This window comes from Mizuhopecten yessoensis, unplaced genomic scaffold, assembly GCF_002113885.1.
Source record: "Mizuhopecten yessoensis strain PY_sf001 unplaced genomic scaffold, ASM211388v2 scaffold10899, whole genome shotgun sequence".
NCBI lineage: Eukaryota > Metazoa > Mollusca > Bivalvia > Pectinida > Pectinidae > Mizuhopecten > Mizuhopecten yessoensis.
This window is the reverse complement of record NW_018408777.1, coordinates 27,742-46,433: the sequence shown is the minus strand read 5'-3', so window position 1 is coordinate 46,433 and position 18,692 is coordinate 27,742. Positions and strand designations below refer to the sequence as shown.

Below are 18,692 nucleotides of genomic sequence, written 5' to 3'. Positions count from 1 at the left end.
TAGGACAACGAAAAGAAAATGTAGGTGACAAAAATAATTATGTTGCGGACTTACTTATAAAACTAAACAAAAAAGAGAGACAACTCTTACATTTGTACCAATAATAATTCTAAATCCCAAAAAGTCAAACAATTTACAACATACAATATAGCACTTTTTATATACGAATATAATACAGTAGGCATTACCAACCATTAAAATTACTTCAAATGTAATAACCAATATAAAACAAAATTGCACAGTGTGTATGAATAACATGATAACAAACAAACAATGTACTTTACTGTGTCATAGCAAAAATGTCACAATGAACAACAATAAAAAAGTTTCACATACTTTACACAACAACAATGCATTTCTACATCATGTGCAAATAACATCCCATGTTGTGATATAAAAAATCACACTATATACAACAACAATAAACTATTTACATTCTGAACAAAACAATAATAAACTTTCACATTATGTACAGATAACAACATACCATATTGTGATATAAAAAATATCAAACTATATAGCAATAATAAACTGTGTCATTATATACAGATAACAACATATATTGTGGTTTAACAAATACCAGACTATACAACAATAATATTTTTACATTATGTACAAACAACAACATACAATATTGTGGTATAAAAATATCACATTGTAGAAATAATACTGTTGTATGTAATATAAAAAGATGAACTTGAAATACAGGCCTTTTGGGTATATACATGCACAGAATTAGATTAAATGTTATCTAAGTCAGTGATACATGTAATAACAAATATAGAATATAATCCTGACTATTGTGATGTATAAAATACTTCCCAGGTCAAAATGTCTCTCCTGTTGGGGTATTGCACAACCGTAGCCTAGTACCGCATTCCTTACAACCTTTCTGGTCCAGGTATTCAGATAACATTGCAAGTTCAACCGTTCTTTTTCCCTGCGACCATGTTAAAAATTTATCGACGTATTTGTAATCACTAGTACTGGAGGATCCTCATCGGACGTAGGTGTCGGCTCATCAGTAAAATTGTCGGACCATAATTTAACAGTGCCTATTCAAAGTTGATGTAAATAAAGTTAGAATAGACTTTGAAATCTTGAGTAGGAATGAAACAGACCTTTCCCATTGCCTGTTAATTATAAAGGTATATATATTTAACACTTTCAGATGTATGTATTGCCTTTACCACTTGCTGTTTACAAATAACTGAATAAATTGAGGATATATAAACTTAACTATCGTGTAATTCTTTGAAAGATTTTCTCTACATCACCCTTACGAATTCTTGTGTAACCCCTCCCCCTTGTATAATAACGTTGTGACAGGGAAAGAGTATGTCACCTTCTGCCTAAGGTCCAACTCTCCACCGCTATTGTCAAGGACATAGCTAAAGTTCCAACACTCAATTGCTGTTGCCAAGGTCACAGCTAAAGTTCAAACTCTCCACCGCTCTTGTCAAGGTCACAGCTTAAGTTGTGTTATAGCATGTGCAAAATGGGTATTCCTTATCATTATTTAACTCGACATTCATTAGACTTCCGACATTCTTAACCCCTTCCCTTACGATATCATTCAAAAGTGTTACAAATCAACACCATTGGTATGTTACTGCAATGGTATAACAACATAAAAACATAGCTAGTACAAATGCTCACTCTAAACATTGTTATGTTAGTATAGCTATTCGCCGTACTGTTAACACACTAGCTGCCGTACACTTGAAAATGTATGAACAACTATTCGCCGTACACAGACGAAGAAACATTTAAGTCAATTACATTGTAATGACTACATTTAGACATATGACCATTATATGTTTATACCGGTATCATTTACATATGCCAGTAACGTCCGTTTTATCATTGTATATGTCATACTTTAATAGTTTTCTCATATTCTTTCTTTTTAAATGTTTTTGTACCGGTACTTTGTAGTCATTTCTTACCAATATCTTCAGATCGCATGAAATAGTTTACAAATCATCTGCATCACATAAACCATTGCTTATTGTATAACTGTTGTGCTTCTTTATTTTTCTCTACGCTACTAGAAAATACCAGAAATATCGGAAAACATCATGTGGCTTGTCTGCGCCTAGCGTCCATGCCCGCTTCGGTACTAGCTATATCCGGTGTCAGTCCTACACAGTGATAATAAACAACAGAAATCCAATCCAAACTTCAGCTTATATTTGTTTTTAGTAACAGACACTAATTCTCAAATAGATAAACATTGACATAACATCTAAAATTTCAAAATGTCATGTATATGACATCACAGTCATCTGTGTCCACCCTGGTAATACAGATATGTAGCAATGATCATAAGAAACTGTCCACTGATCCCATTTTTATACGCCGGTCAAATTTGACGGGAGCATTATCGTCCGACCGGCATTGACCGTCTCCTCCTACATTTATGGACCGATCTCTTTGAAACTTGGTATACATTAATTTATATTCATGATATGAAGCTGTGTTTCCCCGAAAAGAATTTTGATTTGACAATTTTTGCAAAAGTTATTACCCTTTGTTTATTTCAGTATTTGATTTTTATCCGGCGATCTCCTACATTTTTTGAACGATTTCTTTGAAACTTGGAAATCGTTATATAGTCATGATATATAGTTATGTTTCTTTGAACAAAAATTTGATTCGACTATTTTTGCAGAATTTATTGCCCTTTGTTTATTTCTAGTACTTGAATCTTGTCCGGAGATCTTCAGTTTTCTATCAATTTCTTCGAAACTTGGTAGGCTTCATAATTATGATATCAAGTTGTGTTAATATAATGAGTTGGAGACTAAGCTTTTGATTAAGTAAAGAAAATCGAACATTGACTTTGTAGTGAAAGGTGAGAGTTATAGCATGCTATATATAGCTAGCTAGCCACTCTTAAGGTGATGCAAATCTTATTTTAATGCAAGTTAATATATAACACTATATGGCATTCGACGGGCGTATATTGTTCCGCCCTACGCTACTCTTGTTAGTTCACCTGGTCCGAAGGTAAATTTTGTCCATTTCTTTTTCTTTGCCTTTACAGCAGCATTATACCAGACAAATTTTGCAAAAGGAAATGCCCTTGACCCTTATTCAAGGTCAAATGGGTCAAATTTGTTAAAACACTCAAACAATTTCTTCAATATCATGTTTAATAGATGTTTTACCCGTGTTTAAACAGAGTTATTGCCCCCTACACTTCATTCCATCTGTGACACCCCTTCATGTGTCGCTCCACTAGTAAATTCCATCTGCTAAACAGCTAGTACTGAATGTGGTGTGGACCTTAACAAAACTGTTCTATTTGTTTGCGTTGTATCTGTTATTCTGGTAATTAACCAAGATAAACATTTTGCATAAAATACAAATCCTATGTTACATCACGTTGACACCATGCGCTTATTATACTATTACTATACAAAAATAGAGAGTAGGTTTTTCTAATGCGTTTTTTATATTGATTTTGCTTTTTGTTTTTCTGTCTTATGAGACAGGAATTTCATCTAAACCTTCTTTTAAATCAAACGATTGCATGGACAGTTATGGCAAACAAGTTATGCAGATGTTTTGATAAAATCCATTGTCGACCAATTGAGTATACATTTGATTAAGTGACACTTCTTTGTCTGAACAGGCCAGGATTTGTTAAATAAATGTCAAATACTATTTCTAGGAGTTATGCTGAAGCAATATTGGCACTTCCCAGTTGAATTATATATGATGACTTGTTTAGTTTAAAACGAGTTATAAGATTATAAACAGCCGCATTAATCAAATGCAAATAACAGCTGTGACACAAAAAAGACATCCGCCCCGTTCAAAGCTAAAAGGATGAATTATTGGCATTAACTAATAGGAAGAGACTCGTTGTAAATATAACATACACATTTAGCATAACTTAATTTTACTAAATTTAATTCAATTTAAACACATGTATGTTTTCCTGGTTCTGCTCCTATGATATAGCTGAATACACGAATGATATATATATCTTGTAGGAATTTGAATGTCTGTTTATTTTTTTCATTGTAAACGTTAGTGGATGCTCAATATGCGACATATGGACTTTGTATGGTCTTTTTCTTTTTGGGAGATAAAGCTAAATCTACCATATATATATATATGTTGAATATTTTCATAATATATACAAAAAAAGTGTAACTATAACTAAGTTAAATAAAACGTTTTTGCAAAAACTTGTCCATTACTAGTCCTTTATTAAACGGGTAACTATCTTTACCCATTACTATTACATAATCTCATTTGGAGGAGTTACTTACCCTTTGTGCATCTACAATGTAAATGTCTTTAATATATGTAAACAATGTGTTCACCACTGATGTAGCTGTAAGGAGAGGACTTATATAGACAATGCATGATGTCTAATCATGTTGACTTCTTTTGTCAATGAAATATGTTGAAATTGATCATTCACATTTTTGTTAAACACCTACATGTCTGTCATAGTGTTGTGTGGATATGGTGTTTTACATCCAGTCTCCCTGTGGTATGAAAACACATTTTGTGCATCATGTTTTTCCTGGAGGTAAAAGCTGGTGTAAAACATTATTAAAAACTGTACCGAAATAAAGCAATAAAGATGATCAGTTTTCCGTGCCATTGTTGCTGTCTGTTTCAGCTACTCGGAACTCATATATGGTCGCTTTTGCTTATTTTCCTAGAGAGCCACCGAATAAAGAAATATGAGGAGATAGCTTCTGTGACATTTATATGTTCCGTAGAAAACACAAACAAGATTTTTTGGTGAAAAAATATTATAAGAAACCTCTTGATCTGCAAATGTTGTAAACAATATCCCGCCGATGCTGCTTGTTATTAATGAAATATGAAACTACCGTCAAACTACTCGGTTGGATTAACGACTTCCTAACCAATTGTGCAATATTCGACACCACTTTTTATACTGGATGTAAATGACATGCCAGAAACGACTGGGTTTTTTTTTGTCATAGGGTTCACAATTACATGTCAGAAAATCATCATAGGAAGACAGGGAAATGCACAACAAAACAGCAATAAAACTTGTGAGTGGACGCACGAGATGACCGTGAAATTGAATACAAGTTTCAAGTTTTTTTTATTTACCAAATGCAATACAGGATATAGGTTATACAGTTACATCACACATGGTTCATAATAAAGGACAATATACAAGATGGCGGAGGATAATTCATGGTTCACATTTAACATATAGATTTTTACTGACCCACAAGGGCTTTTCTTTTGGCAGTTGCATGCAATAAATATTTACCAAGTTTACTTAAAGTTTTGACATTTTTACATGAAAATAATTCAATTAATTTATAGAAACTAGGATGTCGATAATAATATTGTTTTAAATATGTATTTCTTAGATCAGAATAAACTGGACAAAGTAGTATAAAATGCATCTCATCTTCTACCTCATTTTTGTTACAGACAGTACATATTCTTTGGCCTCTTGGGACGGCATTGTAACGTCTTGACTCAATATTAAGACAGTGTGCTTGCATGCGATATTTACTCAATGATTTTTGATACTAGAAGTTAAGGTCTTTGTTAGGTAAAATTGAATTTGAAAATTATCAACAAGATGTTTATATAAGTAGCATTTTGAAGATTTATCAAAATGCACTACGTAATTCTTGAATGAATATATCATGCAAGCGTTGATAATACAATTCCAAAAACTGCCTTTCATTTTGTACATTTTGAGCAATCCAAATATGGTTAAAACCAATTCTACATAAATCATTTTCAACTTGATAAATCCAGTTTTATTTACAATTTGACTTTCTGATATGTAATTCAAATAAAGCATCATAACATGATTTTAAAACACAATTGTTAGTTTTTATCAATTTTAACCAATATTTTATGATTGCAATTTTACGCTGTACATGTAATGAATATCTGCCCGTTTCAAAATACACCATAGAACTATTAACGGTTTTCTTTACATTCAATACTACTTTCAGAAAAAGAAGGTGAACATTTTCAATTTTTGGTGCTGGATAATGACCCCACACCTCACAACCCTAATTAAGTATACATGTTACATAAGTGTCAAATAGTGATATCTTAGTTTCAGTATTTAGCATATAATCTTTTATTCTATTCTTCAAAAGATAATAAGCTTTCCTTCCTTGAGATGCTTAAGTATTCTGAGCCACTGTAAACCTTCCGTTATAATTAAAGACTAATCCTAAATAACAAAACTGATCTACGACCTCTATGGTCCTTTCATTAAATTTTCATTTTTCATTAGATAATATCCGTTTGCTTTTTCTAAAAATAACTATTTTGGTTTTTTCACTGTTAAGCGTTAAGCTCCATTTTTCAGTATAATCTGGTAAACAATCTAACATATTTTGAAGATCGTTAATATCTTCTGAAAATAAAACTGTGTCATCAGCATACATTATAAGAAATAGATTTAATAGTTGTAATTGATAACTCTGGCAATTAGAATTAATAAGAACGCTTTCCATATCATTAACAAATAAAGAAAACAACATGGGCGATAAAGCCTCCCCTTGTAAAAGTCCTACATGTATATCGAACATAGCAGAAAATTTCCCGCTTAATTTTGTACAAGCTTTTACATTTTCATAAATTGACTTAATTACATTCAGCAATCTACCCCTAATTCCACTTCTCCATATTTTAAGTTTGTCATAAATAACACAACCAAAAGCTTTACTATAATCAACACATGCACAATAAAGCCTTTTATTTTGTTATAAAGTATTTTTAATTAAACTATGTAATGCAAATATTGCATCACGTGTACCAAGACCAGGCTTAAACCCAAATTGGGCACCTGTTACCACACACTCCGGTTCGCTCCATTTAGCAATCTTTTATTTAATAGACTAGTAAATAATTTAGCTACATGACTAATAAGGGTAATTCTCCTATAATTATTAACATTGTTTTTATCTCCCTTTTTATACAAAGGAATAATTACACCCCGTCCCCAAGCTTGAGGGAAATATTCTACTTTCAACATATTATTAAACAACTTAAGCAGAACTGGTGCAAAAATATCTTTATATTGAATCAAATATTCATTATCATATCTATACCTGCTGATTTATCTTTAGACAGACTCTTAATTACAACAAGTATTTCATCAAGCCTAAAATCCAGATCTAGTTCAGGAAACACACAATCGGTATTTTTACCATTCAAGCTATTATCATGATCCGAAGAGTATGGTTCCCCAGCGAGATCTTTAAAATTTTGAAAAAAATCATTTAATAATAAATCACCAGTGCCACATACCTTCTGTTTAGAAAAAAAATCGATAAAATACTTACGGATTATTACGTTTTAACACGTCCTTCGTATTTCCTTCCGTTCGTAAATAGGCGCGCTTTAACTTCGCCTCACAAACTTTATAGCGTTTTTTAGCCTCAGAGAGACTTGCCCTGTTTACCAATGATCGGTCTCTATCAAAAATGGATAAAGCAATTCTATAATTGTTATATAATCTGTTTCAGTTAATATCGAACCATGGTTTATCTGGTTCTTTCTTAGTGACATTTACATAATGACAGGTACATGAACAATTCAATACTTTTCGCTTACGTAAGCAAAACTTGTCAAACAAAGTACGTGTTCATTTTACAAAATGTTCCAAACACGCATCAATACTTTCTTTTGTGTTAAATAGCTGATCGATAGAGCTCTCAATCAAAATTCTATTGTCAAAAATATATCTTGTCTTTTGCTTCATCAGACCACACTACGTTCGACACAGTAGAATCATATTCTCGTCAGAACAACATTTACAACCTCTGTTTTCTGTCTTGTGACAGTTTAATGAAACAAATATTGGAGCATGATCAGAAAATTTGTTAAAATAACTTACTTCAAAATGTTTATCATTACACATCGACAACCTATCGGTAATCACATAATCGATCACACTGGTACCGTTTGTATTACAAAATGTTATTTTACCCTCATTGTCTCCTGTAGTCCGACCATTGACAATTTTTAAACCAGTCCATTTACATAATCGTATGAGATTACGCCCAAAAGTATTCAGTCGATCATCCTCAGATTTTCGCTTGGAAATAGGCAGTTCCTCATGATAAAAAATAAAACCGTCAATTTGACGATGTAAGCGATCATGTAAAGCATCAAAAGTTATAAAATCTGGTTCGACCCCTGTCCGACTATTCAGATCATCAATTACAAATGCATGACCTTTACTACGATAACGACCTATACCGTTCTCCAATACCTGAAATATGTCCTCATCGTAAGCACCGTAAAACACTGATCTCTCAGGGGGTATATATGTTAAAGCCATATAAACATTTCTATTATCTGGAAAAAGTTTACCGTCAATTCTAATCCACATAATACTATCCAATTCCACAGTTTCCATAGATATAAATTGACGTAGCCATGTTTTATATAAGCATACAAAACCTCCACCCTTACACTTGGATCTAATAACTGGTGGAAAATATTCGAAACTATCTTCCAACCAAGGGACCCCTATACGACCTTTTTCACATGGGTTTCCTGTTGAGAGACTGACACCTGTGATGCTGCAATAAGGGGATGCTGAGGCGGAATGACGTCAATATGTTCATTAAGTCTTTGAGCAGTTCCCGGTCCAGTTCCTCTGTCTTCGGTATCAGGAGGCGCACGTTGCCCCCACGCTCCCATCCAACTACCACTAGGGGATGCTAAAGGCTGATATCTATTAGATGTCGTGATATCAGCAGATTCACCGAATGCAGATACTGGCGTTGAAAGTTGATGCAAGCGTTTTGCAGGCCTACCGCCACGATGAGTCGTTATAGTATCACCAACCGGTTGGTTACCTTTGTTAACCGATGTGTCGACCCCAGGTCCAGTATAAAGAACGCCATCTACATACATTCTATCCCTCACAAATTTTACTTTGTGCCGCTCTCTCCCCATACGTTTCGCTACTGGATACAGAAAAGTGCAGGCAATTTTAGAAATGGGGAAAAGTGCCAAAACAAGAAATTAAAGAATGTCTACAGATGACAAAATAACTACAATCAAAAGGAATTATCATCAACGCTAACATTTCTTTTGAGTCAAATAAGGCTGAAGCTTCATATTTCAAATATTTGCATTACTGGATCTAAAATACATTCTATCCCTCACAAATTTTACTTTGTGCCGCTCTCTCCTCATACGTTTCGCTACTGGATACAGCTTTTTGCTGACCTCTTCAACCGCCGCAGGAAACTGTTCATTTATGCTGTACCGAGTTCCCTGTAACCTGTGTGTCAATGATAATACCAGTTGGTGTTGGCGTTGATATATAAACCGCGCTACAATAGGACGGGGGCTTCCTTTTTTCCTCTTACCGAATCTGTGGACGTTTCCAAATTCAATGTCCTCAATTTCAAGTTCATGATAGAGAAAAGACTTCACTAAACTCTCAGTGTCTTCATAAAGATCTATTCTTTATGAACAAGATGAACATACATAACATGCCTCAAACAACTAATACAATCACTAAAAACATATTTTTTCAAACTTACTCTGTTTTACTCTAGGTTTTTGATAGCCCCGCCTTCCAATGCCACGTGACTAAAATATCGCCGGCTTACGTCATAACGTTGGGAAATACATTCGGTAACGCGAGATCTCGTCAAGTCATGTGACATTTCTCATGGCCTAATTTCCATAAAAAACCTGGGTTGGTAAAGAAAACGTTGGAAAATGCTTTTCGTAATGGTCTTTGAAACATCTTATTGATACCACCTAGTGCATAAAGAATAGATCTTTCGATCCATGTGCGATATGTGTGTGAAAGTGACGATTTGTTTCTAAAATATCAGTTTGAAGTGCGCTCCGGGCGCGGGTCGCATATTTCCCGCATATTATAGAGGGACGGAGTTCTGACGTTAATCGACGACAGACCGATATGAAAAAAGTCGATAAAACGTCAGAATAATTCGGACTACGTAGTGCTCTGCTCTAGTTCATGGGTATGGGACGCCATTTTTGCGAATACAGAAAAGTGCAGGCAATTTTAGAAATGGGGAATAGTGCCAAAACAAGAAATTAAAGAATGATTACAGATGACAAAATAACAACAATCAAAAGGAATTATCATCAACGCTAACATTTCTTTTGAGTCAAATAAAGCTGAAGCTTTATATACAAAACAACTTATTCTTCTTATATTTCAAATATTTGCATTACTGGATCGTTTAAAAACCCAGTCAAACCCCATGGAGTATACGAAAACAATCAGAAAATGACCTGATCATCAATCTACACACAAGACAAACGGGCAATTGACAGAGTGCATAGCAGAGTAATTAACGGATGCCGACACCGCAAACAAAGTCTAACCACGACCGTTTAAATGTTTTAGGACTATATACCCACACCACGATATCGACGAGAGTACATCAACTGGTCCAGCTTATGTAGCAACTAGGGGAAAACAATTAAAGTCTGCAATAGTAAATAAAAGTCACTCGACTCCACACCAGTAACAACCGAGTTCTCTAACAGAGTCATCAATGTGTGGAACGGTTTAATGAAGTGGCAGCAGCACACTCTGTCAAAACGCTTCAATAACCAACGGAAAAGTCAAACAGAATTTTGACATCGTGGGTTTACCGTCGGAGGTCAAACACATAAAAAGCAAAACATAGCCGTGAGACATTCTAGTGATGTTCATTGGTCCATGGACATTTTTGAAATATTTATATTTTAAACTGTATATGCTTGTAGATACTATGCTACCGTTACATAGTCTATCAGGTATAATGATTGTACATGATATCAATAATAACCATAAACTGTGAGTGGGCAATTGGAATTCACAATTTGGTATACAAGGTTGATAATTAAGGGTTCATCGAACACCCAAGAAGTTTTTCGTCTTTGAAGAGAAATTAAGCGGCAATATCCCGTTCTATTTGTTTTACTAAGGTAACTTTGTCCACTGTGTCATACAAATGTACTGTCCGTCCAACGAATTTTTAGACATTATTTTTACATAGAACCTGGATTCCCTCTTATACGTGAGCGTCATTGTAACTGGGGTTACATTTTCCTTGTCCCTCCGTTAGGAGTCTAACCTGGGACTAATATATTACTAGTCAAATGAAGTTAATTCCAACAAACTAAATTGTGAACCACTTTGCTATTTGTATTTATATAATCAGTGTTATTGTTCGTAACTCATGCGAATCATTTCAGCCTAAAGCTACCCTCGGACACAGTAGCACAGTGTCATACCTTTTCGATCCATTTGTTTACGGAAAAGGTTCAAGTGAGATAGGTACTATTACACAAGGGTGTATTCGCTTTGAGTCATACACACACGTACATGATAACATGTGCTGTGTTATATAATTTTTATGTAGATTATGTGTCTAACTACACACACTGTTTACCCTGGACCTCTCCACGACTAAACAACATGGAAACACGCTGCTGTCGATCGTACCCATGGTCGAACGTATCTATTCTAGTCAGCAGTTTTGGTCTCCACTTTGTAACGATAGGGATGGTTACGTCGTTTGGTGTCATGTACAGTGAATTACGGTATCAATATCACTCTGGTGCTGCTGCAACAAGCTGGATAGCCTCCCTTAGCTCCGGTCTGCTTCTCTCCTTTGGTAAGTTTATATCAAAGTGTATGGGTTGCCAAATTTTATATGTTTGCTGTTATCAGAAATTTGGAATTATTGTCAATGTTACCACTGCTAGATACTAATACTTTTTATCATTTTCATATCTGGCAAACTTAACGTACACTGGAAATTAACAATATTGTTCTTTTGTTTTCGTTGCATCTTTCATTTGTATAATAACAGGATTTCTACATATATTTTGCTTTTTGTTTACCTGTTTTATGAGACAGGAAACTAATCTAAATCTTCCTTTTGAGACACTTGCATGGAAAATAATGGCAAACATGTTATGCAGATGTTTGATAAAATTCAATGTAAACCAATTGAGTATACATTTGATTAAGTGGTACTGATCGACCACGGCAGGATTTGTTCAATAAATGTCAAATTCTATGTTTCGGCGTTGTAGTGGAGCGACATAACGTCTACAAAATATTTAACAAACCACGCGACCTTGTAAACATAACATATTTCTCTGTTATTGACACTCCCCAGTTGAGTTACATATCATGACTTGTACAGGTTAAAACGAATTATAAAATGATAAACAGACGCATTAATCAAATGTTAATAACAGCTGTGACACAGAATTCATCTGCCCCATGCATGTACATTGTATGTAACCAAAGCAAAAAGGGTAAATTCTTGGCATAAATTTAGCGGAGAGACTCGTTGTAAATATACCATACACATTTTCGCTAAACGCCTGCATGTCTGCCATAGTGTTGTATGGATATGATTAATTACATCCTTTGTCCCTGTAATATGAAAAGACATTTTGTGCATCATGTTTGTGGAGGTAAAAGCCGTTGTGAAACATTGTTACAATTGTACCGAAATAAAACAATAAAGATGATCAGTGTTCCGCGCCATTGTTGCTGTCTGTTTCAGCTACTCGGAACTCTAATATGGTATCTTTTGCTCATTTTTCTAGAGAGACAACGAATAAGGAAAATTACGAGATAGCTTATGTGACCCTTATATGTGCCATAGAACAGTTTTTTGGTGAAAAAAATATGGTAGAAAAAAACAGTATCCTGCCGAAGCCACTTTTTTTTTGAGAAATATGGAACTTAAGGCAAACTACTCGTCAGTATGGAGCAAAAGATATTTAAAAAATGCATTGGATCTAATACACTTCCTGTCCCAAGTGATGTATCCAAGGGCGATGACCTCGGCCCCATCGTTTTTGTTTTTTTTTGTTATAAATGAGGTGAATGACAAGCAAGAAGTGGAACTCTGTTAAATTCAACTATTTTTACTTACAATTCAAAATGTCAGAACATCATCCGAGAAAGGCCAGGAAACACTACAAGAATCTATCAAAAAATTTCGAATGGACAAAATGTATTATGGATAAGGTGATATACAATCCAAAATGTCAGAACATCATCACGGAAAGACATGGAAAAGCTACAACAATCTATCAATGAATTTGTCGAACGGACAGCAATTTCTGTCCGTTTCTATAATTCATGAGAAATGTAAGCGTATTAAAACAAGGAATGGGACAAATATAACGATGTAAAGCAGATTGCAGGCGCCGAGATATTTACACTCAAAAAAGTAAGCTATGAAAAAAAAATTGGTGATCATTAACAATAAATTGTATTTTTCACCCCAAATTAAGCACTGCAGCTTTAAGAGCAAGCCATAGGAGAAGGGGTATCTTTCGGACGACATTATATACATGGTTATAACAATGTTTTCAGACCAAATAACACTCTAATCAGGACACACTATAGATATCACACCCCAACACCCAACACCCTGATAGGGGTTAAACACGGGGCTAACATATCACTAGTCAGGCGAAGTATTATCTTAGCGAACCATTTCTGCCTCAAATAAAATCGTTGAACACAGTATGACTGTGTATCATCTCTACAATTACTTAATCCTTCTACGTGTTCAGGGAAATGTAACAGTGAGATTGATAGTACATGCACAAGTGTGCTAACGTTGTAACCCATATACACATGTGCATGCTAACAAGTGTGCTAACGTTGTAACCCGTAAACACATGTGCATGCTAACAAGTGTGCTAACGTTGTAACCCGTAAACACATGTGCATGCTAACAAGTGTGCTAACGTTGTAACCCGTAAACACATGTGCATGCTAACAAGTGTGCTAACGTTGTAACCCGTAAACACATGTGCATGCTAACAAGTGTGCTAACGTTGTAACCCGTAAACACATGTGCATGCTAACAAGTGTGCTAACGTTGTAACCCGTAAACACATGTGCATGCTAACAAGTGTGCTAACGTTGTAACCCGTAAACACATGTGCATGCTAACAAGTGTGCTAACGTTGTAACCCGTAAACACATGTGCATGCTAACAAGTGTGCTAACGTTGTAACCCGTAAACACATGTGCATGCTAACAAGTGTGCTAACGTTGTAACCCGTAAACACATGTGCATGCTAACAAGTGTGCTAACGTTGTAACCCGTAAACACATGTGCATGCTAACAAGTGTGCTAACGTTGTAACCCGTAAACACATGTGCATGCTAACAAGTGTGCTAACGTTGTAACCCGTAAACACATGTGCATGCTAACAAGTGTGCTAACGTTGTAACCCGTAAACACATGTGCATGCTAACAAGTGTGCTAACGTTGTAACCCGTAAACACATGTGCATGCTAACAAGTGTGCTAACGTTGTAACCCGTAAACACATGTGCATGCTAACAAGTGTGCTAACGTTGTAACCCGTAAACACATGTGCATGCTAACAAGTGTGCTAACGTTGTAACCCGTAAACACATGTGCATGCTAACAAGTGTGCTAACGTTGTAACCCGTAAACACATGTGCATGCTAACAAGTGTGCTAACGTTGTAACCCGTAAACACATGTGCATGCTAACAAGTGTGCTAACGTTGTAACCCGTAAACACATGTGCATGCTAACAAGTGTGCTAACGTTGTAACCCGTAAACACATGTGCATGCTAACAAGTGTGCTAACGTTGTAACCCGTAAACACACGTGCATGCTAACAAGTGCTGTGTTACTGATGTACATCACTTAGTGTTTACCCTGGACCTCTCCACGACTCTACACCATGGAAACACGCTGCTGTCGATCGTACCCTTGGTCGAAAATAACCATTCTGATCAGCAGTTTTGGTCTCCATTTTGTAACTATAGGGATGGTTCAGTCATTATGTGTCATGTACAGTGAATAACGAGATCAATTCGGTACTGTTGCTGCAGAAACAATCTGGATTGCCTCCCTTAGCTCCGGACTTCTTCTCTCGTTTGGTATGTTTACAAAGGAAATTGAATATGTGACGCCAGATGGTGATATATGAGGTATAAAAAGTAAATCGGAATATGTGTTCTAACTGTTTTATTTCTTATCACAGAGGCAGACTAATTGACAAGTGTGTTATTCTGTGGCATCACCGTGCGATGGAAAAATAATAATAGAAACACTTCAATGATGCCTAATTATTACGCTAGTAAAATGATACTGACAAAAAATTGCTTTGTGTGTATTCCATTTTATACTTTCATTTGAAATGTGTAAACAATACAGAAAGGGGGTATAGCTTGCTGTGTGAGGCCGAGACAATTAAACGTTTGCTGTGCTGGACCGTGTCAGTAAATGAAGTAATAACGTTAACGGGTCCCTAATGACAGTTCAACTAAAGGATAGCACTCAGATGTTTCCTGTCAACAAATTTTCACAAGGGTCATGACACTTTTTCTTATTCATAGAATGTACAATTTGTATTTCTATATATTGTCAAAACATTTGAACAAAGCAAAGTTTAAAAAAGCCTGTGCTTGAAGGTCTGAATTGATATGGCCAGACCTTCCGTTCATATTTCTTATGTTTAGTTTTTCATTTACCGTTGATATGTACCAGATAGCCTCGAGGTCATTGACCTCTTGTTTTCTTTTCGTCGTAGCTCTTTGTGTAATGCAGTGTTACTGTCTATCCATTTAGTTCTGTATCTGGAGTTTCGAGATTGTAAATACAGTATCCAACAGATGAGCATCTTGCATAAAAAATAAATCGCATGATTTTATTGTTAACATTATGTACATGTTTTTTACATAGATAGAGGCACCTATCACATATGGTTTGCAAATGGGGGATATTTATAAGGCATGTTTTTGTATTCCTGAAACTGATGATGTCAGAAAGGTAGATAATCTAAACCGTAATTTAAAAGAAACACATTTAAATTAATACCAAACAGAAACAATTTACTAGTTGGCAGATATTTCGATAATTTTTAATAAGGAACTTTGAAATGTTTCACTTGTGGGTGTAGTACTCCCTAGCTCGACCAGATTGGGATTTGTTAAGTAAATATCGAAATAATATGTATACGTGTTTTACTGAAGCGACATCAGGTCCACAGGGTAAGAACTAAACAAGTGACCAAGCTCCACCAGATACATCTATCATGTAAACTGTAGTGAATAACAACAAGAAGAGCTGTGTCGTAGAACACATCCGTCCAATTACCACTACACAACGATTACGTATAGACTTGATTAATTGATGAAGACTCCTTAAATATAAATTACAGACCCGTTTCCGTTACACTTAAACATTTCTGTCACAGTTTTGTAAAAAAGCGAAATATTGTTTTCCCCAGATTAATTATGTAACAAGAGGGCGGAACTCAAGTGTACTACCTCGAACTCATTTATCTAGAGGCTCCGAATAAAGGATGTTAGAGGATACTCGAGCGCATGAGGGCAAAACATTTTATTTCCTCGTCATGTGATCAATACGATCCAATCAGACACGCAGTTTAATGGATGAGGTATGGTTATGTAATGTGAACAATTTTTGGGGACTGTTATATATGCTTTATCACACGTTATAAAAATTGAGACCGATATCAATTAAGTTAAACAGTGTGAATTGAATGCAATGTAGTTGAAAGAGTGATTTGAATATTACCTACATAACTATTTCTTTGTCAGGGCCTGTGGCAGGTATATTGGAGAAGCGGTTTGGTTGCCGAGTGGTTGCTATGGTTGGCTCGGCCCTGATAGGTGTGGGTATGGTAGCCAGCGCCTTTGTCCCTTCCCTCTACTGGTTGTATTTTACTTATGGCGTTATTACAGGTGAGTCATATCACAAGGAAGTACTGCTAATTGAAATACTGACCGATGTCAACTTGCTGGTTCTAATCAAATCATACTGACTTGTTACATAATTTAACGTAGTACAGACATAACAACGTTAAGTATTTGGAGACTATTTTTATATTTAGTTCAACTTTGTTTTGTATTTTGATGAAATGAATTTAGCACACATCACCCTTTTCTTAAGCTCATAAAATGAACATTATATAATTGATACGAATACTGATTAAAAAAATAGAGAAAAAGAATTCAACTTCACATAATGGTAACAGGGGTCTTAACATAAAGAATGATGGCGCAGTTAAGCCTTTTTCGACCTCAATGTGACCAACATAACAGTAAAGATATCTACTTCGAAATTTCAACATACCTTAGTTTGATTATTTATATATATTTTTCAATTAAACCTACGAAAGATTCCACAATTTTCCTGTCTCAAAGTGGTAAACATTTGAACAAGACCTTTGATAAGGTCTTCCATATGCTACCGCAAATTTGTTAAGGTTTACAGAATATTATTGCGAAAACTGATAAAACGCATGTGAAGTTAATGGTTAGAATATTCTCTTAATTAAATAACGCGTTTTCTTGGTGCAGGTATTGGCTTTGGTATGGGGCACCTGGTGGCAAACGTGACAGTGAATCTAAAGTTTGACAAACGTCGTTCGATGGCGTTAGCGATAGCGTCAAGCGGAGGCGCGTGTGGAAACATCGTGATACCTTGGCTCACCACCATGTGGCTGGAGGTTTACGGCTGGCGCCAGACATTCCTCCTGCTGGCCGGTATCGGAATACAAGGAATCGTTTTTGCCGCCATCATTTTTAACGTTCGCACAAGCAATGGTTTGTACGAAGGTTTAAGTCATTTGGTCCTAAACTAACGACCTATAAATGTTTCTTTAATCACATTATATCGATATCCTTTTTTGAGAACAGTAATCAGGACATGTTCATCAGTGTTATATACGGTAATTCTGCTTACAGGTGTCAGTGTTATATACGGTAATTCTCCCTTACAGGTGTTGAAATATCCTATTCAATAATTTTATAAAATGTCTTAATAACAGAATCACATAAACATCACCATAGTCCAGAGCATAAGACACTCGGAGCAGAAGTGACAGCAGTGCTGAAGACAAAAGCGTTCCTGGTGTTCTCTTTATCGGGGTTTTGTACTGCTATGGCCTACTTTGTGCCCTTTGTGATGATCCCAGAGTTGGCGAAGGAGAAGGGAGTATCGTCGACGGATGTAGCTCTGTTATTCACCGTAACTGGAGTATCCAGTGAGTAAAAACGTGTTCTTATTATGGATATTATTGAACACTGCATCATAGTAACTCGTACTTGATCGAGAGATATCACATCACTCACGCGTTATGTTCTTGCGTATGTTACCTATAAGATACAGGTCGCATTACAAAATTTGTTGGTACAAATACAAGGCACCTAATGGAACAGCTCCTCAGTATTTAAAGGAGCTAATAGCCCTTTATCAGACGTCACGATTATATCTGTCGAAGACCTTATCCTTTTGTTTGTTTCAAATATCGTACTGTGAACTATAGAAACTGGTGTTTTGAAAAGCTAGCTAGCCATTTACATATCGGTACGCTGGACCCCTCTGATCACGGCCTGCCTCGTGACTGTTTGTCCATAGCTATGCAAGTATATAACTAAACTAAACAGAAAATAATTAAAAGTCGTGTATTGTTCTTGATTTCATTTTTGCAGGTATTTTAGGTAGAATTTTGGTCGGTGTTATCATAGAAATTGCACAAACAAACCGAATGTGGACTTTGGCTCTCGCATTGCTAATTGGCGGTGTTTCCACGATCGGCTGTGCGTTTATATATGACAAGTGGCTTTTCATTGCGTACGGCGTCATTTTAGGAGTTTTCACAGGTAAATAA

The 18,692-nt window shown here is 35.5% G+C and overlaps 1 protein-coding gene across 1 annotated transcript; it reads left to right on the top strand.

Moving 5' to 3' along the window:
• Positions 1-11,436: 11,436 nt before the first annotated feature.
• On the top strand, positions 11,437-18,692 carry LOC110463387 (monocarboxylate transporter 6-like). The gene is made up of 5 exons (XM_021517929.1): positions 11,437-11,648; positions 16,618-16,761; positions 17,380-17,625; positions 17,850-18,065; positions 18,514-18,692. Exons 1-5 carry the CDS (start codon positions 11,450-11,452, stop codon positions 18,690-18,692), a joined length of 984 nt encoding a protein of 327 aa, XP_021373604.1. The 5' UTR covers positions 11,437-11,449.